Source organism: Cucurbita pepo, chromosome 9 (genome assembly GCF_057944985.1).
Source record: "Cucurbita pepo subsp. pepo isolate OVF chromosome 9, ASM5794498v1, whole genome shotgun sequence".
Lineage (NCBI taxonomy): Eukaryota > Viridiplantae > Streptophyta > Magnoliopsida > Cucurbitales > Cucurbitaceae > Cucurbita > Cucurbita pepo.
Genome location: NC_141806.1, coordinates 11,414,358 through 11,435,152, shown reverse-complemented (window position 1 = coordinate 11,435,152; position 20,795 = coordinate 11,414,358). Strand labels below are relative to the sequence as shown.

General features: G+C 37.1%; 3 protein-coding genes across 5 annotated transcripts; all 3 read left to right on the top strand.

Moving 5' to 3' along the window:
- The first annotated feature begins 743 nt into the window (after nucleotides 1-743).
- LOC111802396 (LRR receptor-like serine/threonine-protein kinase GHR1) lies at nucleotides 744-4,756 on the top strand. Its single transcript, XM_023686743.2, has 3 exons — nucleotides 744-2,323; nucleotides 2,404-3,948; nucleotides 4,027-4,756. Exons 1-3 carry the CDS (start codon nucleotides 1,264-1,266, stop codon nucleotides 4,605-4,607), a joined length of 3,186 nt encoding a protein of 1,061 aa, XP_023542511.2. The 5' UTR covers nucleotides 744-1,263; the 3' UTR covers nucleotides 4,608-4,756.
- Nucleotides 4,757-6,234: 1,478 nt separating this feature from the next.
- LOC111802260 (uncharacterized) lies at nucleotides 6,235-11,178 on the top strand. The gene is made up of 5 exons (XM_023686559.2): nucleotides 6,235-6,650; nucleotides 8,159-8,371; nucleotides 8,443-8,591; nucleotides 9,346-9,414; nucleotides 9,652-11,178. The coding sequence occupies exons 1-5, from the start codon at nucleotides 6,426-6,428 to the stop codon at nucleotides 11,063-11,065; spliced, it is 2,070 nt and encodes a 689-aa protein (XP_023542327.2). The 5' UTR covers nucleotides 6,235-6,425; the 3' UTR covers nucleotides 11,066-11,178.
- A 2,481-nt stretch (nucleotides 11,179-13,659) lies between these two features.
- On the top strand, nucleotides 13,660-20,411 carry HDH (histidinol dehydrogenase). Of its 3 annotated transcripts, none has more exons than XM_087126587.1 (15): nucleotides 13,660-13,836; nucleotides 14,015-14,133; nucleotides 14,598-14,719; nucleotides 14,800-14,852; nucleotides 14,955-15,027; nucleotides 15,210-15,311; nucleotides 15,395-15,496; nucleotides 15,989-16,060; nucleotides 16,207-16,269; nucleotides 16,395-16,436; nucleotides 16,907-16,966; nucleotides 18,231-18,341; nucleotides 18,607-18,777; nucleotides 19,316-19,406; nucleotides 19,930-20,411. In XM_087126587.1, exons 3-15 carry the CDS (start codon nucleotides 14,627-14,629, stop codon nucleotides 20,211-20,213), a joined length of 1,317 nt encoding a protein of 438 aa, XP_086982713.1. In that variant the 5' UTR covers nucleotides 13,660-13,836; nucleotides 14,015-14,133; nucleotides 14,598-14,626; the 3' UTR covers nucleotides 20,214-20,411. The 3 variants fall into 3 exon arrangements, with proteins under 3 accessions (XP_086982713.1, XP_023542431.2, XP_023542432.2); XM_023686663.2 differs by having other exon boundaries at nucleotides 13,677-13,836; nucleotides 13,975-14,133; XM_023686664.2 differs by having other exon boundaries at nucleotides 13,681-13,836; nucleotides 14,001-14,133.
- Nucleotides 20,412-20,795: the final 384 nt, after the last annotated feature.

Below are 20,795 nucleotides of genomic sequence, written 5' to 3'. Positions count from 1 at the left end.
TTTTTTAAATATAAATTTTATTTAAATTAAAAATTTACAAAATTTCAAGCTTAGGCTCGTCATCAGCTTACGACGAATGTAACAAAAGGCTTTCTAGAAGAAAAAAAAGTTTCGTAATCTGGAGTGACACAACTTATTTGTTCGAGTGGAAAATAAAATTGCATACAGGGTGAAATTTAGTCTTTTGAACCTTTCAATCTTGCAGCTTCAGTGACCTATACCGTGTTGGAGATGATGAAAGTCCCACGTTGGCTAATTTAGGGAATGATCATGTATTTATAATCAAGGAATACTCTCTACGTTGGTACGAGGTCTTTTGGAGAGGCCCAAAGCAAAGCCACAAAAGCTTATGCTCAAAGTGGACAATATCATACGGTTGTGGAGAGTCGTGTTCGTCTAACATAATGATTATTTATAATGAATATAACGTAGCTTCAGCTAAAATTTGTTCGTGACATTAACAAATTTATACACTAAAACATGTTATTTCTAATAGAATTTAGTGGATAAAACACTAGTTGCTATCGGAGTATCGATATTTTGATATTATATGAATTTTAAAAAGAAATTGAGATTGAAAATGGAAGAATTAGAATTGGATGAGCTTCCAATTTCGACAATGGCGGGTAAATACACCATTTTCTCGCGAATTTCTACACCATTTTCCCGCGTACTGTTTGGTGTCTGATAAACTGACACTGAGCCTCCTCAAAAGAAGGAATCTAAATTATTTTATATTTGATTTCTCCCATTAATTCATTTTTCTCTCCAAAATTGCTTAATCACTGTGGGGTTCTTCTTCGCATCACTCACATGCATTCGCTTCACTAAACAGGGCGTCTGAGTGCGAAGACAACCCCATTTTTCATCGTTTCTCCATTAAACACCTTAATCAACTCTTGTTTTAGGGTTTTTTGTGGGTAAATCTTTGAGACCCATCTTCTTTAATGCCGTCTAGTTCCTTGTTTGAATACCCATTTCTCTGTTCTTCTTTCTGGGTTTGTTGTTCTTATTGATTTATGCTCTTTGTTTCTCTGTAATCCCAAGATTTTGTTCTTGTTCTTGTGGATTTTGTTTATGGGTATCGCTGCATTACTCTGTAAAGGGGCTTTTGTGGGGGAAATCCTCCATTTTCTGTGCTGAAATCTCTGAATCTATTAGAATGTGTGTGGCTGTTCTTGGAAACCCATTGAGATTCTGCATTTTTTGTTGAATTTTGTGTTCATTTGTTCTAAGAATCTTTGGCTTTTTGAGTAGCTTGAAATGATAGCCATTAGGATTTTGGTGGTATCATTCTTATTGGTTTCTACTGTGGCTCAGCTCCCTTCACAAGATATCTTGGCTCTGCTTGAGTTCAAGAAGGGTATCAAGCATGACCCAACTGGGTTTGTTCTTAGTTCATGGAATGAGGAGTCCATTGATTTTAATGGCTGTCCTTCTTCTTGGAATGGGATTGTTTGCAGTAATGGAAGTGTAGCTGGAGTGGTTTTGGAGAGTTTGAGCCTTTCTGCTGATGTAGATTTGAGTGTTTTTTCGAATCTCACGAAACTTGTAAAGCTTTCCTTGTCGAACAACTCGATATCGGGGAAGATACCCAACAATATAGGCGAGTTTCGAAGCCTCGAGTTCTTTGATGTCTCGAATAACCTGTTTTCATCGTCTTTACCTCAGGGGATTGGCAAGTTAACTAGCTTGCAAAACATATCATTAGCTGGGAATAACTTCTCTGGTACTCTTGATCCGATTGTTGGTCTTCGATCAATCCGTTCGTTGGATTTGAGTCGTAACTCGTTTTCGGGGTCGCTTCCTACGACATTGACTAAGCTGATGAACTTGGTTTATTTGAATCTATCTTTTAATGGCTTTACTAAGAGGATTCCGAAAGGTTTCGAGCTTATTTCAGATCTTGAGGTGCTTGACTTGCACGGTAATATGCTCGATGGCACGCTCGATGTCGATTTTTTTCTTCTTTCGGAAGTCAGTTATGTTGATTTTAGTAGCAACATGCTAATGAGCTCTGATATGGAGCATGGGAAGTTTTTGCCTAAACTTTCTGATACTATCAAGTATTTAAACCTTAGTCATAACCAGCTTACGGGATCGTTGGTCACTGGAGGCGAGTTATCGGTGTTCGAAAACTTGAAAACATTGGATTTAAGCTACAATCAGCTTTCCGGAGAGCTACCCGGTTTTAGTTTCGTGTATGATCTTCAAATCTTGAAGCTTAGCAACAACAGATTTTCGGGAGCTATTCCAAATAATCTATTGAAAGGCGATGCTTCGGTTTTAACTGAGCTCGATTTGAGTGGCAACAACCTCTCAGGTATCGAACCATATCTTCTTTTTCATAGTTTTATGTGATTCTAGTTTGATTAAGCACTTACGGAGTAATGTATCGCTCAGGGCCAATAAGTATGATCACGTCAACCACGCTACGCATACTCAATCTGTCGTCGAATCAGCTTACGGGTGAACTTCCATTGCTGACTGGAAGTTGTGTCGTGCTTGATCTCTCGAACAACAAATTTGAGGGAAATTTAACAAGAATGATCAAGTGGGGGAACATCGAATTCCTTGATCTCAGTCGAAATTTTTTGAACGGGCCTATCCCCGATGCATCTCTGCAGTTCTTACGGTTAAATTTTCTAAACTTGTCTCATAATACTCTGAGTAGTTCACTTACGAGTGCTATTACGAAGTATCCGAAGCTTCGAGTCCTTGATCTGAGCTCGAATCAGTTCGATGGACCTTTGTTAGCTGATTTACTCACAATGCCCACTTTGGAAGAGCTCTATTTGGATAATAATTTACTTCGTGGTGCGGTTAAGTTCTCGCTTCCTTCGCTGGGTCGAGCGAACCTTAACGTTCTTGATCTTTCTCATAATCAGCTCGATGGCTATTTCCCTGATGAATTTGTTTCTTTAACTGATCTTACATTGCTGAATATTGCTGGAAACAACTTTTCGGGATCGTTGCCTACGTCGATGTCCGATCTGAGTGCTTTGACCTCGTTAGATATATCACAAAATCACTTCACAGGGCCCCTTCCGAGCAACTTGTCGAGCAATATTCGGAACTTCAATGTTTCGTTTAATGATCTCTCGGGATTGGTCCCCGAAAATCTGGAACATTTTCCACGTTCTTCGTTCTTTCCTGGAAATTCAAGACTGATTCTTCGAAACGGTCCGGGATCGAGTGATAATCCAGATGTTAGAACAGGGAGAAGGAGAATGAACACAATTGTTAAAGTAATCATAATAGTTTCATGTGTGATTGCATTGGTTATTATTATACTCCTTGCTATCTTCTTTCATTATATTTGTATATCAAGGAAGAATCCGCCCGAGCTTGCCACAACTAAGGACGTTCAGAGGCGTAGTTCTCTTAGCTCCGCTGGCATCGGTGGAGCTGGAACCGGTAGCAATTTGGTTGTTTCGGCTGAGGACCTTGTGACGTCGAGGAAAGGGTCGTCGTCTGAGATAATCAGCCCGGACGAGAAACTAGCTGCAGGAACTGGTTTCTCCCCAGCTAAAAGTAGTCATTTTACTTGGTCACCTGAGTCGGGTGATTCGTTTACTGGTGAAAACCTTGGTAGACTGGACGTGAGATCGCCCGATCGTTTGGTTGGTGAGCTTCATTTTCTTGATGATTCGATCTCATTGACACCAGAGGAACTATCCAGAGCTCCAGCTGAAGTGTTGGGGAGAAGCAGCCATGGCACGTCCTACAGGGCGACACTCGAGAGCGGGATGTTCTTAACGGTTAAGTGGTTAAGAGAAGGCGTAGCGAAGCCGAGAAAGGAATTTGCTAAGGAAGCGAAAAAATTTGCGAATATCAGACATCCGAACATTGTTGGCTTGAGAGGGTATTATTGGGGTCCTACACAGCACGAGAAGCTCATTCTTTCGGACTATATCTCGCTCGGAAATCTCGCAGTCTTTTTATATGGTAAGATCGATCTTTCAGATGATTCTTTCTTGCTTCGAGTTTGAATCGTTTCCTGGAAATAACAAAACTTGATTGCAGATCGTCCGGGACGAAAACGACCATTGACATGGGCTCAAAGACTCAAGATAGCCGTTGATATCGCACGTGGCCTGAACTATCTTCATTTCGATCGAGCTGTTCCACACGGGAACCTTAAGGCAACGAATGTACTACTAGATGGAGCAGACCTGAATGCTCGTATAGCTGATTACTGCCTTCATCGTCTCATGACTAATGCTGGCACCGTCGAACAGATTCTTGACGCCGGGGTGTTAGGATATCGTGCCCCGGAGTTGGCAGCTTCGAAGAAGCCACAGCCGTCCTTCAAGTCGGATGTGTATGCATTTGGAGTGTTGCTGTTGGAACTTCTGACTGGAAGATGTGCTGGTGATGTGATCTCTGGTGAAGAGGGAGGGGTCGATCTAACAGATTGGGTACGTTTACGGGTGGCCGAAGGACGGGGATCTGATTGTTTCGATACGATATTGTTGTCGGAAATGAGCAATGCAGTAGCAGAGAAGGGTATGAAGGAAGTGCTCGGTATAGCTTTACGATGTATTCGAACCGTATCGGAACGACCTGGTATCAAGACGATATATGAAGATCTTTCGTCCATATAGTTTGTTTTGTTTTGTATCATTAGCTTCTTATTTCTGAATTAGATGAAGTCTCAGTTTAGCTCACCTTGTTAGTGTAATCAGTTGTAAAAAAAAAAAAAAAAGAACATGCTTTGATTAATACAAGGAATTTCCACCTTTTGTCCCTTCCACTATGGAATTTTTTGACCCTGTGAGATTCTGGCCAAGGGCATTTTTGTCTTTTCCTTTTTGTTCGTTTGCTTGTCTTGTTTGGTGTTTTTCCCGTTTCGTAAGTGGTCGTTTGGATCATGGTTTTCTTTATGATGTCATAGAGCCTCAATGAAGCTCTCAAACAGTCTCCCCTTAATCAAGACTTTACTCTTCTAAAGCACTCAAACTACTAAAGGTGTACATGGTTCGGGTTGGAGGATTTTTTTGACCCAACCCAAAAGTTCGGGTTGGTTGGATTGGTAACCCAACTCAACCTAAAACTTTTCACAACTCAATCTTTTATTTATCCACAATTTATAATTATTCTAATACAATCTTGCATAAAATATATTAAAAGTTCATAAACACAAATCAATCTATAATTATTGACAAAAAAAAAAAAAAACGTTGGTTAAAGTAACAAGGATGAGTTCAACGGTATTGTATATAATAAAAATAAAAAAATATATAAAAATATTTTAATTGAAATATGTGACTTAGAAAACTTGACTTCTTGGAAAACCGATTAATACGGAAGGATTCTTAATGTATTATATATATTTTTATTTGGCTCGGGTCAACCCGAAGGTTTTGCCCATGAACCCGAAACCGAACCGATTCAGTTCGGGTTCAGAAAAATGAACCCAACCCTACTCGAAATGCTAATCCAACCCTTATAGTTCGGGTTGGGTTGGTTCAGGTTGTCGGGTTCAATGTACACCCCTACAAAGTACATCCTTTATTCGACACTTGAGTCACTTTTGACTACATCTTCGAAGCTCACAACTTTTTTATTCGTCACTTCAGAATTCTATAGCCATGACTAAATTATACTAAATTAAGAATATGACTCTAATATCATGTTAGGAATTACAAGTCTCCACAATAATACGATTATTGTTCATGTTGAGCATAAGCTCTCATGACTTTGCTTTCGATTTTCTCAAAAAGCCTCGTACCAATAAAGATAATGTTTCTTACTTACATACCATGATTTCCTCTTAATTAGCCAACGTGGGACTCGTCTCCCAACGATCCTTTCTGGGTTGGCTGATAACGTAATACTTCAATGATCAAATCTTACAAATTTCGCAATCACGATCACAAATTCAAATGAACTAGAGAACAGTTTGGGTTCGGGTTCGGGTTCGCGGATTGAGCCACTTAGATCTTGGTTTTGCTTCACAAATTGAAAATGGAAGACCCAATCGAGGATTTGACAGAATCAGCTCATGAGTATCAAATTTTTTGGGAGTGGAATTGCAGCAAATGAAGAACTACTTGAGCTATTATTGAATTTTTATAAAAATAATAATAATACCCGGAACCCGGGAAGTGACCCGACCCGACCCGACCCGTTACTTGAGTCTTGACACGTGTGGAGTAATTGAAATTTTCAACGGCTAGTAATTAATAAAACGGCTACTTTTTTGTTTTTTTTTTTCTTCTCCCCACTTCACAGGACATCATCATCGCTTCTCTCCGTATTTGTTCTAACCAGAATAATCCCATGCAAGATTCAAAGAAGAAGAAGTGTTCTAACCCAAGAAGGGAAATTTAAAACCCACAAAAGAAAACTTGTTTTTCTTGGGCGAGAAAGTGAAAGCGAAAATTTTCTCGGGAAAATTCAGTGGAATTTGTGAGGGGATTATGCCACCCATGTGGATGAACAGCGGCAAGAACAACTTACCCGGCAGGGGATTTTCCACCCCTTCGCCGTCGTGGAAATCGAGGCCTTTCCGGTCACCGCAAACGGCGGCGTTTTCAGAGAGGAAAAGATCAACACCCAATTCTGTCAACAAACCTGATCTTTTTCATGTCATTCATAAAGTTCCCTCTGGGGACTCTCCCTATGTTAAGGCAAAGCAAGTTCAGGTTTGTGTAAAGTTTTGAATTTTGGGTTTGTGTTCTTTTGTTGATTACTACGGAATTTTTGCTCTGTTTTTGTGATTTGAAGTTTCTGGTTCTTTGGTTCTTTATGATTATTGGGTTTGTTTAGTCTAAGAAAGTGGATCATGTGGGGGGTTTGATTGAGCTGATTAGAAACCTAAAGAAATGTGTGAGATTCCACGTCCATTGGGGAGGAGAATGAAACGTTCTTTATAAGGGCGTAAGTCCGAAAGGGAAAGCCCAAAGAAGACAATATCTGCTAACGGAGGGCTTGGGCTGTTACAAATGGTATCAGAGTTAGACACCGGACGATGTGCCAATGAGGAGGTTGTTCCTTGAAGGGGTAGACACGAGGTGGTGTGCCAGTAAGGACGTTGGCTCCAAAGAGGTGGATTTGTTAAGGGTCCCACATTGATTGGAGAAAGGAACGAGTGCCAGCGAGGACGCTGGGTCCTGAATGGGGTGAATTGTGAGATCCCGCATTGGGGAGGAGAATGAAGCCCTGAAGGGGGGTGGATTGTGAGATCCCACATCGGTTGGGGAGGAGAACGAAACACCCTTAGGGGTGTAGGTGGATTGTGAGATCCCACCTCGGTTGGGGAGGAGAACAAAACCTTGAAGGGGGGTGGATTGTGAGATTCCACCTCGATTGGGTAGTAGAACAAAGCCCTGAAGATGGGTGGATTGTGAGATCCCACATCGGTTGGGGAGGAGAACGAAACACCCTTAGGGGTGTAGGTGGATTGTGAGATCCCACCTCGGTTGGGGAGGAGAACAAAACCTTGAAGGGGGGTGGATTGTGAGATTCCACCTCGATTGGGTAGTAGAACAAAGCCCTGAAGAGGGGTGAATTTGTGAGATCCCACATCGGTTGGGGAGGAGAACGAAGGCCTGAAGGTGGGAGGATTGTGAGTTCCCACATCGGTTGGGGAGGAGAACGAAGGCCTGAAGGTGGGAGGATTGTGAGTTCCCACATCGGTTGGGAAGGAGAACGAAACACCCTTAGGGGTGTAGGTGGATTGTGAGATCCCACTTCGGTTGGGGAGGAGAACGAAGCCCTGAAGGGGGTGGATTGTGAGATCCCACCTCGGTTGGGGAGGAGAACGAAGCCCTGAAGGGGGGAGGATTGTGAGTTCCCACATCGGTTGGAAAGGAGAACGAAACACCCTAGGTGTGGGTGGATTGTAAGATCCCACCTCGGTTGGGGAGGAGAACAAAACCCTGAAGGCGGGTGGATTGTGAGATCCCACCTCGGTTGTGTAGGAGAACAAAGTCCTGAAAGGGTGGATTGTAAGATCCCACATTGGTTGGGGAGGAGAACGAAAGGGTGTGGAAACCTCTCTCTAATAGATGCATTTTAAAAACCTTGAAGGCAGCTCGGGCGTGTGGTAGGAGTTGTGGTAGGAGTGTGGTAGGAGTTGTGGTAGGAGTGTTGTTCCAAATGAACACATTCCATGGAAATGATGAATCTTAGGCCATTTTTGGTTCTGCAGTTGATAGACAAAGATCCGGGTAAGGCTGTTTCTCTGTTTTGGGCGGCGATAAACGCCGGAGATCGAGTTGACAGTGCACTGAAAGACATGGCTGTAGTGATGAAGCAATTGGATCGGTCCGACGAAGCGATCGAGGCGATCAGATCATTTCGCCATCTCTGTCCTTACGATGCTCAGGAATCTATTGACAATGTCTTGATTGAATTATACAAGGCAAGAACTTCTTTTGTTATTTTGGTTATTGTAAAGAAGAAGACAGTCTTTCATGTTGTTTTATCTTGCAGAGATCTGGAAGGATACAAGAAGAGATTGATATGCTTCAATGCAAACTTAAACAAATCGAAGAAGGCACGGTTTTCGGAGGGAAGAGGACGAAGGCCGCGAGATCCCAAGGGAAGAAGGTGCAAATTACCATCGAGCAAGAGAAATCGAGGTAGGTATCGAGTTTGTTTTTCGTTCTTTTCTTGATCGGTTCGGTATTGGACTGACTGTTAAGGATTGTTGGGAGAGAGTCCCATGTTGGCTAATTTAGGGAATGATCATAGGTTTATAAGTAAAGAACGCCACGAGGGTTTATGTTTAAAGTGGACAATATCATATCATTGTAGAAATTCGTGATTCCTAGCATAGTATCAGAGCCCTTAACTTAGCTATGTCAATAGAATTCTCAAGTATCGAACAAAGAAGTTGCTAGCCTCGAAAGTGTAGTCAAAAGTGACTCAAGTGTCGAAAGGGTGTACTTTGTTCGAGGTCTCCAGAGGAGGAGTCGAACCTCATTTAAGGGGAGGTTGTTTGATTGAGGGCTCCATAGGCCTTGGGGGAGGCTCTATAATGTAGTTTGTTTGAGGAGAGGTAGTCAAAAGTGACTCAAGTATCGAACAAAGGGTGTACTTTGTTCGAGGACTCCAGAGGAGGAGTTGAGCCTCGATTAAGGGGAGGCTGTTCGAGGGCTCCATAGGCTCTATAGTGTACTTTGTTCGAGGGGAGGATTGTTGGGAGGGAGTCCCACATCGACTAATTTAGGGAATGATTATGAGTTTATAAGTAAGGAATACATAGGTTCTATAGGCTTTTGGGGGAAGGCCTGAAGCAAAGCCATGAGAGCTAGTGCTCAAAGTGGATAATATCATACCATTGTGAAGGTCCGTGATTCCTAACACTGACACGAGCTCTTTTGTCCAACTCAGAGTCCTTGGAAACTTGGCCTGGGCTTTCTTGCAGCTGGACAACGTCTATGTCGCCGAAGACTATTACCGGTAAGTCGATATCGTGTTGGTTTAGATTCTTACTCTTGTGACCTGCTTGTATGAGCTAGATTTTGTCATGTTTTTTCCAACATCCAAGGCAACATTAGTTCATAACTACCAAGACTTGAACCTCTAAAAGCTAGTTTTTGTTTTGACATCTGAAGATACTGTCCCTTTTGTTGTGTTACAATGTTTTTAAGGATGTTTCGGACATGACTTAAGAAAGTATTACGTGTCGTTTTACAGGCGAGCGTTGTCGCTCGAGTCGGACAACAACAAAAAATGCAATCTTGCAATATGTTTGATCCTTACGAATCGACTCGTGGAAGCGAAATTTCTGCTTCAGTCTGTTAGAGCTTCTTCTGGAGGCAAGCCAATGGAAGAATCATATGCCAAATCATTTGAACGTGCATCTCATATGCTGGCTGAAAAAGAATTAAAGACCGGAGACGATAACAGCACCGTGACGACGATAACCTCGACTGCTAGAGCTCAGCCGCCGTCTTCTGTTTCTTCTCGTGTCACTGCATCGACAATGTGGACTTCGGACGATAACGTAAATGATCATATTCGGGACGATCATCGACATAATTATCTGTGTTGCAATGAAAAGCTAGTGAAAAGTAACTCAAGCATTATTCCCATCAAAATGAAGGCATCCTATAACCAAGATGAGAGTTTCAACTGCAGCTCATTATATTCGTCTCCAACTCGACCGAGACGAAACATTGAAGTTCCGTTCACTCAACCGAAAAACTCCTTTTGGGAATTCGATACTCGACACCGGAGGCAGCGAAAAGGAACAACAACAACTAATGGTTCGAGTAGTCTTCTTGTAGATGATGATGCTTGTTCTGAATCGGAAGGAACTCGAACGACATCGAATTATAAGACGAAGTATAAGTCTACAGCTCTCATTGCTGCTGTTGAACTCGAAGTTCCATTTACACAACCGAGGAGTTGTTCGTGGGGTATTAACAGAGGAGGATGTTCGAGAAAGGCGACCGAGTGCTTTCGAGGTTTGCCTCGGAGTAGAAAACTTTCATTCGAGCCTCGGATGAACACCGAAAATATTCAAAGATCTGAACTCAATGAACCTCAAGATCTTGATGATTGGAAGCAGAATTCTTGTGAAGATATCGAGTACGAGGACGTTGCAATGTCGTACGACCGGATCGTAAAGGAAGACGACGATCAGAAGATCAAGAAGAATTCATCAACAGTTGGTGAGAAGAAGAGTTGGGCAGATCTAGTTGAAGAAGACGACGATGACGACGACGACGAGAGGGAAGAAGATCATACTACCGAAGCAACATCGTCGAGTGGAGGAGCTCGTCGAGTCGATTGCTTCGGGCATTGGAGCAGTGAAAATGAAGAGGAGGAATTCAATGATGAGAATCTGAATTCCAATATACTCCACAAGAACAACAGTCCAAGCAACAATCAACAGGTCGAAGACGACTCGATCGACGTCGTATCATCGACAAATCCAGCAATTCGACGCCCTTTATACTTCGATCAACAGCCTATGGTCGACACGACGGATAACCGCCGCTCCTCGCCATTTCGGGCCGCCATGGCTGGAGAGAATGTGAACTTGATGAGGAGTAGCAGATTGCAAGTATTCCAAGAGATAACAGTGCATCATCAAGAGAGCTAGAATGTTAAAAGAAAACTATCTCCTTTTCACATTTTCAGTTGTTTTTTGGTTGTAAATAATTTTGTAAAGGCAGCTTATACTAATACAAAATACCCATTATACCCTCCTCCAGATACTTTATTTTTGGAATTTTTTTGGGTAAAAAAAAAAAAAAAAAATCATATAATTTCATTTAAATGAAAATGCATTAGAATTAATCATGTTAGTTTTATTTTATTTTATTTTGATAATGTTCTTAAAATTATCAAAATACCTATTATACCCTCCCTCTAGATATTTTATTTTATTTTGATAATGTTCTTAAAATTATCAAAATACCCATTATACCCTTCTTATACTAATTCAAATACCCATTATACCCTCCCTAGATACTTTATTTTTGGATTTTTTTTAGGTAAAAAAAAAATCATATAATTTCATTTAAATGAAAATGCATTAAAATTAATCATGTTAGTTTTATTTTATATTATTTTGATAATGTTCTTAAAATTATCAAAATACCCATTATACCCTTTTTATACTAACAAAATACTCATTATACCCTCCTGTAGATACATTTGTGAATTTTTTGGGGAAAAAAAACCATATAATTTAATTTATAAATGAAAATGCATTAAAATTAATCATGTTAGTTTTATTTTATTTTGATAATGTTCTTAAAATTATCAAAATACCCATTATACCCTCCCTCTAGATATTTTATTTTATTTTGATAATGTTCTTAAAATTATCAAAATACCCATTATACCCTTCTTATACTAATTCAAATACCCATTATACCCTCCCTAGATACTTTATTTTTGGATTTTTTTTAGGTAAAAAAAAAATCATATAATTTCATTTAAATGAAAATGCATTAAAATTAATCATGTTAGTTTTATTTTATATTATTTTGATAATGTTCTTAAAATTATCAAAATACCCATTATACCCTTTTTATACTAACAAAATACCCATTATACCCTCCTGTAGATACATTTGTGAATTTTTTGGGGGAAAAAAACCATATAATTTAATTTATAAATGAAAATGCATTAAAATTAATCATGTTAGTTTTATTTTATTTTGATAATGTTCTTAAAATTATCAAAATACCCATTATACCCTTCTTATACTAATACAAAAGGCCCATTATACCCTCCTCTAGATACTTTATTTTTGGATTTTTTGGGTAAAAAACCATATAATTTCATTTAAATGAAAATGCATTAAAATTAATCATGTTAGTTTTATTTTATTTTGATAATATTCTTAAAATTATCAAAATATTCATTATACCCTCTAGATATTTTATTTTATTTTATTTTTTTGATAATGTTCTTAAAATTTTCAAAATACCCATTATACACTCATACTTTATTTGTGAATTTTTTTTGGGAAAAAAACCATATAATTTAATTTAGAAGTGAAAATGTATTAATCATGTTAGTTTTATTTTTATTTTTATTTTTATAATGTTCTTAAAATTCAAATTAAATGGAAAAAAGTATTACTTTTGTTTTTTTTTAATGCTTCTTTTAGAAAACAAACAAAAAAAACAAAATTATAGTAAAAAAAAAAAAAGGTAAGAAATCTATTTCTTTTGGATTTTTTTTATTTGAGATTTTTATTGAAATTACTAAAAAAATAAATACTCTTACCATTTTAAGGGTATCTAAAATTTATAGTACTTAAAAAAAGATAATTAAAATAATTCCAATATATATTATTCTTATATTAAAAACAAAGTTTTTTTTCCAATAAAAAAAAATATAACTTTTATTCTACTAAATTGGGATGATTGTATTATTATTGTTATTTTTTTTTAACAAGAATTAATAATTTTAGCCGTAAAAATTAATTATACTCCTAAAATAATAAAGGTATTAATTTAAGCCCTAATGTTCTATAATTGAATCAATTTAGATAATTTATTAATAATTTATAACCTTTTCTTAAATAAAATTATTATTTTTTTTTAGAATTCTACCAAAATATCTAAGAACAAAATTTAGAAAAAAAAGGAGAAATATGAAAAATATTGATATTAATAATAATAATAAAAACTACTGCTAGTTATTTATTTATAGCAATTCTCTTTAATTTACGTTAGTTTTATATAGGGGTGTACATTCAACCTGGCAATCGGACGACTCGGACCAACCCAACCCGAATTATAAGGGTTGGGTTGAGTTGGGTTGGATTAGCATTTCGGATAGGGTTGAGTTCATTTTTTCTTAACCGGAATTGAATCGGTTCTATTTCGAGTTCATGGGCAAAACCTTCCAGTTGACTCGAGCCAAATAAAAATATATAAAATATATTAAAAATGTTTCATATTAATGAGTTTGTCAGAGGTAGTGAGTCAACTGGGATAATTACTCATAATAAATTTAAAATAATATTTAAGGATTTATTAATAAATTATGGGTTTGTTTTTTTTTTTTTTTAATCAAAATTTTATTATTAATAATTTAGTTTAAAATTTTGTATTTTTCGGAGAGTACGTGGGTTCGGTCAAACTTAAAACTTAAGAAAATAATTTAAAATTAAATTGTTCTTAAATTCCTTATAGAAAATAGAAATAAAATTTAATTTAATTAAGAAAAAAATATTCATTTTTTACACAGGATTTTGTGGTCTCTTTCTTCTGTCACCGGCGCCGTCCTCTGCTCTGGATCTCTTTACACTCACTCATTTTGGGGCACAGAATCTTGTACGATCATCGTCGGCTCCGCCGTGTCCTTGCTGATTCTCGCCGATACTGCCTCCGACGAAGTCCATTTCCGCTGGTAATGCCTGAAATCATTCTTCGGTTTGTTTCTATCCGGAGTGATTTTTTGTTTTCATTTTTGTTAGCTGTTACAGTGTTCGAAGGTTGACCATAAACTTTCTAATGTTTTCTGGATATATTTCGCTAATTTATGAAGCCGCGCTCTGATCAATCTGATTGAAGGTGATTATGGACAGTCAGATTATAAGCTTGAATTGGAGGTGTAATTGCTTGGTTCAACAACGTATAACGCGGAATTTTCGAACTCTGCGTGTTCCGAAATCTGCTTCATTCCGGACTTCTTACCTTCCTGGAGGTATGTTTCTGTATTTTTGTCTATGCTTTCCTACACCTTGTGTGTGAATATGGTGAACGAGGTTTAGGAGTTAATGCTGTAGAAATTTATATTGATTGCATTTGATTAAACAAGAAATTGAAAATGGCTTTTGAGGACGATGGTTAGTCAATTCTTAGTGTTACCTAGATATTCCAATATCTAGATTTTCGATTTTAACCACCTAAGAATTCTTAGTGTTACCTAGATACAATTGTCGTCATTCTAATATTTTCTAGATTTTTACCACCTAAGAAGAGCTATGCAGAGTAAGTTATTTTCGACTAGGAGCTTTGTTTATAATAAATTATTGAAGATTGAATAGTTTTTAGCTTCCAATTCTGGCTGTGGTTTAAATGGACTTTGTTGAAAATTTTGTGCCTCTTCATGTCTTCCTGCTTGCTCCTTTTTATCCTTCACTCTGTATGGTCTTTTGTTTCTAACAGGAACTTTGAGTAAAGGCATAAAGTGTGCAATGAAGTCTTATAAGTTATCTGAACTTAATCATGATGCTGTCACTAGTTTAAAGGCTCGCCCTCGTATTGATTTTTCTTCAATATTTGGTGTGGTGAGTTTTATTCGCTATTTGTCATATTCCTATCACTTCAGTTTCTGTTTAAAACATCTGATTTTAAATTTTATGTTTAGGTCCAGCCCATTGTTGATGATGTTCGAAACAGAGGTGATGCTGCAGTTAGAGAGTAGGTGGTTCTTTGTTTTTAGTTTTCATCATATTTGTATTGCTGTGAATCATTTGATATGTGTGTAGATATAACCTCTCTCTAAATTTGCATATTTTGCAGCTATACTGCAAAGTTTGACAAAGTTGAACTCAAAGAGATTGTTGCTAGTGTCTCTGACCTTCCAGAGCCTGAGGTAATTGTGGATAAATTCAGCATCTACATATTTTAACTAAGTATTCATTTACACTGGGAGATGAATTTCAATTTTTTTTTTCTCTTTAGGAGTTACATTGAATTGGACATCTTCTTGAGTTTTTCTTTGCAGTTTTCTTGTTGATAAAATGATTGACATTGGAAATTTTTACGTTCACACAGCTTGATGCAGCTGTCAAAGAAGCATTTGATGTAGCTTATGACAATATATACGCATTTCATGCTGCTCAGATATCGGCTGAAAAAAGTGTTGAGAATATGCCTGTAAGTTTGCTTCATAATTTGTTATCTTATTTAAAATATGAGCTTATAATCTATGTTATAAGCTTTTTACACAAATATTTCAGGGAGTAAAATGCAAACGGGTGGCAAGAAGCATTGCTTCTGTTGGTCTCTATGTTCCGGGGGGAACTGCTGTTTTACCATCTACCGCTTTGATGCTTGCAATTGTAAGTTACCAGTGCCGTAGGACATTAGTTTCCAAGGATGATCATGAACAATTCTACTTTTTGACATGTTTACCTGTTAGGAATGAGAACTAGGGAATGACACTCATTTTCTCTTGTTATATCTTTATTGTGTACTGAACTTCTAATAAAAATGCGGAATGATTCCCAATTTATGCCTCACTCCAAAATCGAGAGTCATTCCTGTTGATCTTGAAGGTAAGGAATGCCACTCTCATATTTCTGAGTCTCTCTACTTTCTTTTCTCTCTCTATACTGCCTACATACTTTAAACTTTAAACTTTAGGCGAAATACCACACTAGTTTGAACTTGATTTATATTGTGCATCAATGAACAATATCATTGCAACACAAATTTATTCTCATTTCTAGATATTTCATTTCGACGTGTCTTCATACTCATTCCTCATTAGCAAATATGGTTGATGTATAAGTTACCAGATGCATCATTTGACATTTGTTTATTGGCACCAGCCTGCTCAGATTGCTGGTTGTGGAACTGTGGTTCTTGCAACACCTCCCAGTCAGGATGGCAGCATATGCAAGGTATTTGCTTTACCCATACATGCTTCAAGTTTATCATGTCTTGGGATAAATAAAATAAATAATAAATACAAATCCTAGCACTAAATGAGACATATTTCTTTTCAATTATTACATGTAAAGGGACTGACTGATGTCAATTTCTTTAGGAGGTGCTCTATTGTGCGAAGAAGGCTGGTGTGACTCACATTCTTAAGGCCGGAGGAGCTCAGGTCTGTAAACAACTTTTGCTACGTATGGAATATGCAGTAGATAGACAGATGGTTGAGTTTAATTTGTGATATTAGGTGTCAAAAATTAATATTTTTGTGACTGGTGGACTCTTCTTAATTTGTAGGCTATCTCAGCTATGGCTTGGGGGACAGAATCTTGTCCTAAGGTAATACTGTATTGAATTTTGTGTCATTCTGACGAGCATTTCCCATGTAGAGTTAGAATTCGTTTATTTATAGCCAAGTCAGTTGTTTCTCACAGATTTCTAAATATTGATGTCAATTTTGTCTGTAATACTTGAACCAGAAGCATATAAATATCCCTTATAGAGTGAGAACTTCAGTGGATGGATTGTAGCAATCTCAAGCAAGTAATAGGGTCTTAAGTCTTGAATATCTGAAACGGGATAGTAATGCCTTCTGTAGTAGTTGTTTCATGGTAATGCATATTAAAAATAATTCAGCACTATATTTGATAATAATCAATCTAATTTTTATTGATTAATTCTGATATGTTTTTGTCAAATTGCATTCATGTTTATATACTAATATGCTGTGGGATATATACTAATATATTTTTTATGAAAATATATTTTGGTTGAGCTTCCTTTAGAGTTAATTGCTTCTTTGTGTGCAGGTTGAGAAAATATTTGGCCCTGGTAATCAATATGTAACAGCTGCCAAAATGATTCTTCAAGTATGATTCCTTTTTGTTTTTTCATTTTCCTATGTTTTAAATTTATTTATATGGGAGACCTGAAGAACTATATTTATTATCGTAGTTTCTTATTCATGAGAATTAATGTTCATAATGGAGGATGTCCATAGTTGATCCTTTTGATGCAATAATGGTCTTATTTGGAGGAGTCAAAATTTTCCATGACTCCCCATGGGGACTTGCCTTGAGCAGGGCAGGTATTTCCATTTTAAATGATGATAAAAAATTTATTTTCCATTTTATTCTGAAGACGGGGATGCATTCCCGTCTTTGAACTCCAGCCGTGATCTTCTATCCTAAAAAATAGTACTATAATAACATAGTTTATATATGCCCCCCCACCCCCACCCACCAAAAATAAGAGAAGCCCGGCAACAGAAAGTCCAAAACTAAATGAAGGAAGAATTCCAGGAGTCCTACCTGATCCCCGACCAATTTAATGGGTGTTTTCATGGATGGATAATGATTTGGAGAGTAGGGACGGGGATAAGAAAGCATTACCCATCGCCACTCTGCCCTATCATGTTCCAGAGCTACTGATGCTAACTTCAAAAAGTTAAAAAAAAAAACTTAACGATCTTTAGAAAAAAACATTAAAAAACCCTTGCTGTTAAATTTTGGATGGAAAGCGTTAAGGTTTAATGTCAATAATACTCCCGAACATTTAAAAGTTTAAAAAATATCTCCAACCTTTCAAAAATGTTAAAAAATACATTTATCGTTAAGATTTGGATGGAAAACGTTAAAGTTTCGTTTCAATAATACTTTTGGCACTGAAAATACTCTTACTGGAAAATGTTTCTTCCTCTTCCTGTCTCTGCAGAGTCTTCTTCCATAAAAATAGTGAGAGAATGAATTATTAACTTTTGAAAGGTCGTAGTAACAATTTGACCAAATAAGCGTCCAAAACTCAAAATCCATAACCATAACCGTCACTTCGTGGGATCAATTTCTAGTTTGATTATTTTGGTCCTTATTATTTAGTTTGCTTAACAAGTGTTCAATGTGTGAAAAAATGTTAGACCTATATTGACTTCGTACGACTAGGATCTAACTCATCTATTGTGTTAACTAATGTCTGTAGTGTTTCTTAGATGAAGATTATAAAAACATTGGTTTGTCATGCACTCGAATTGTTATTATAGAATCAATTTGTACTTAAAAATTGAAACTAAAAAACCTCTATTTCCTAGAAGTTTGATAAACATTTTAACTATATGGCCAATTTTTTTTTCTTGGACAGAATAGTGAAGCTATGATCTCAATTGATATGCCTGCGGGGCCTTCAGAAGTTCTGGTTATTGCTGATAGATATGCCAGCCCAGTTCATATAGCAGCAGATCTACTTTCCCAGGTTATTAGTTATTAAACTTCCTCTGTTTACTACAGAATAGGAGCACAAAATTTCTCTAGATTATACTTCACATTTGGACAAGAATTATGTGAAAGAAGCTTTTTCTTATTCTCTTGTGTTGCATGCAATTGACGAGTGAGTTCTCTTTTATGTCATCCCTGGTTGTGATTGTTGGACTAGCATAAGAGCAACTTTGACTGATTCATTTCTTTTTTAGTGTGGTTGAAAATTATCTACACCTGACATTTCAGCAAATAATATGCAGGCCGAGCATGGCCCTGACAGTCAGGTAGTTCTTGTAATTTCTGGTGATGGTGTGGATCTTAAAGCTATTGAAGAGGAACTCAGCAAACAATGTAAAAGTCTTCCAAGGGGAGAGTTTGCTTCAAAAGCACTGAGCCATAGTTTTACTGTGTTTGCTCGTGATATGGTTGAGGTTTGTTATCTTGGATAAATGGTTTGAATTGCTTCCACGTAAGGACATGCTGATGTAACTGAGAGGTTTTGGTTAATCATGGAAACTTAACAACTTAAACATATGGAACAAGAAAGTAAAAATAAGTCAGTCATGCATTGTTTAAATTGGTCGTATCAATATTGATGTAAGGTGTGTCCAGAAATATATTGTTATTAAGTTGATATTTAGCCTTACTTTTAGTTTTGACTGCCACTATCAATGTTAGAGGGAAGAAAAATAATACTACTGCTATTGCTATACCAAGGGGACCTATAGACGTAAATGAATAACGTGTTTCTAACTAACAAGTAGCAATAGAGAATTCCTGGAAATTTCTTTACTCTAAATTGTATTTGTTTCCTGCATGAAGATTTAGTGCATATACTGTCAGTTCGAATATGTGCTTAACGAATCTGCCTGTTATTGGATTTTTGCTAAATTTAATTACCATATTATTTCAGAATCTCTACACCATCTCATGTTTTTTGGAACTAAGTATAGTTGTTTTGATTCTCAGGCAGTCTCTTTTTCAAACTTATATGCACCTGAACATTTGATAATTAATGTGAAGGATGCAGAAAAGTGGGAGAGTTTCATTCAGAATGCAGGTATCTTCTGAGAGTTGTTTTTAGTATGTTCAAGCTTTTATTCACTACTTTACTAGCTTTTAGGCTATTATTACTAGAGGGGTTTGTATATATATTTAAAGAAAGATACGAAACAGCAGACGCTTTCATTAAAAAATCATGGAGTTAGAGTAACTCTCACATATTTTACTCCGTTAAAACTGTCTGAGATCTGAAATATGAAATATCTCGTGTTTCTTAGACTGTAAAAGAACATAGTAACATTCATCAAACTCAAATTCAGTTCAATTGTTCCCTTGGAGCTTACTCTTTCAAGTATACCTTGAAACTGCTAAATACAAATTAGGTCCAGAGTTTGTAAACACAAGTCGGTTGTTATATCAAGCCAATCTTGCCTATATATAGAGTTAGTCGTAGCTCGTTATTCGATATAGGCATAGCCAGATTCCTGTTTGTTGACATTGGTTGATTGTAGTTGACAGCTTAGGCACTTTTTAACTATAATTGCATGTCCTACCTAATGAACTTTGTTTTTATCTTGCAGGTTCTGTTTTCTTGGGGCCATGGACCCCAGAAAGCGTGGGGGATTATGCAAGTGGGACAAATCATGTTCTTCCAACCTATGGTTATGCACGGATGTATGGTGGAGTTTCACTTGACTCGTTCTTAAAATACATGACAATTCAGTCTTTGACAGAGGAAGGCTTAAGAAAACTTGGCCCGTATGTCGAAAAAATGGCTGAAGTTGAGGGCTTAGATGCCCATAAAAGAGCTGTAAGTCTTCGATTGAAGGATATTGAAGCCAGGCAGATCTCAACCTCAAGGTGATTGTCAAGATACCTTATGTAGTGCCTATTTATGGAAAATTCAAACTTTCGATTTTGACTATTCATCAGGGAACTATAACTACTTTTTTGGCTGCTGGTTGTTGTAAGATAACATTGATCAATGACTCTTGAACCTTGAGATGTCATTCAGTGTATAAACCCCATTAGAAGGAAGCAACTTTTACAACATTTATCTTTATATTTGTGATTTCAAAATCCCATTTCTTGGAGATGTTTCAGGCTGTTAAAAATGCACTTGGTTTGGTTGATACCGTATCACCTGGTATGGTAGTTGCCATTACTTACCCTGTCTTTTTCTGTAAGAAACGATTACATCAATATAAGATTACAATAAAGGAGGAGAAGCCATCATTGGACACTCTTTCATGGAGGTAAAAAAAGGTACTTCGGCACAACTTTTTATTTGCTTTCTTATGGAATTTATGGTTGGAAAGGAATGCTCGCATCTTCACTGATAAGCAATGAAGCATGATTGTTTCATTGATTCTACTATTTACCTTACTATTTTATGGAGTAAACATTATGCTCTCTTTTGTAATTATAGTTTGACCACCCTCAAAGC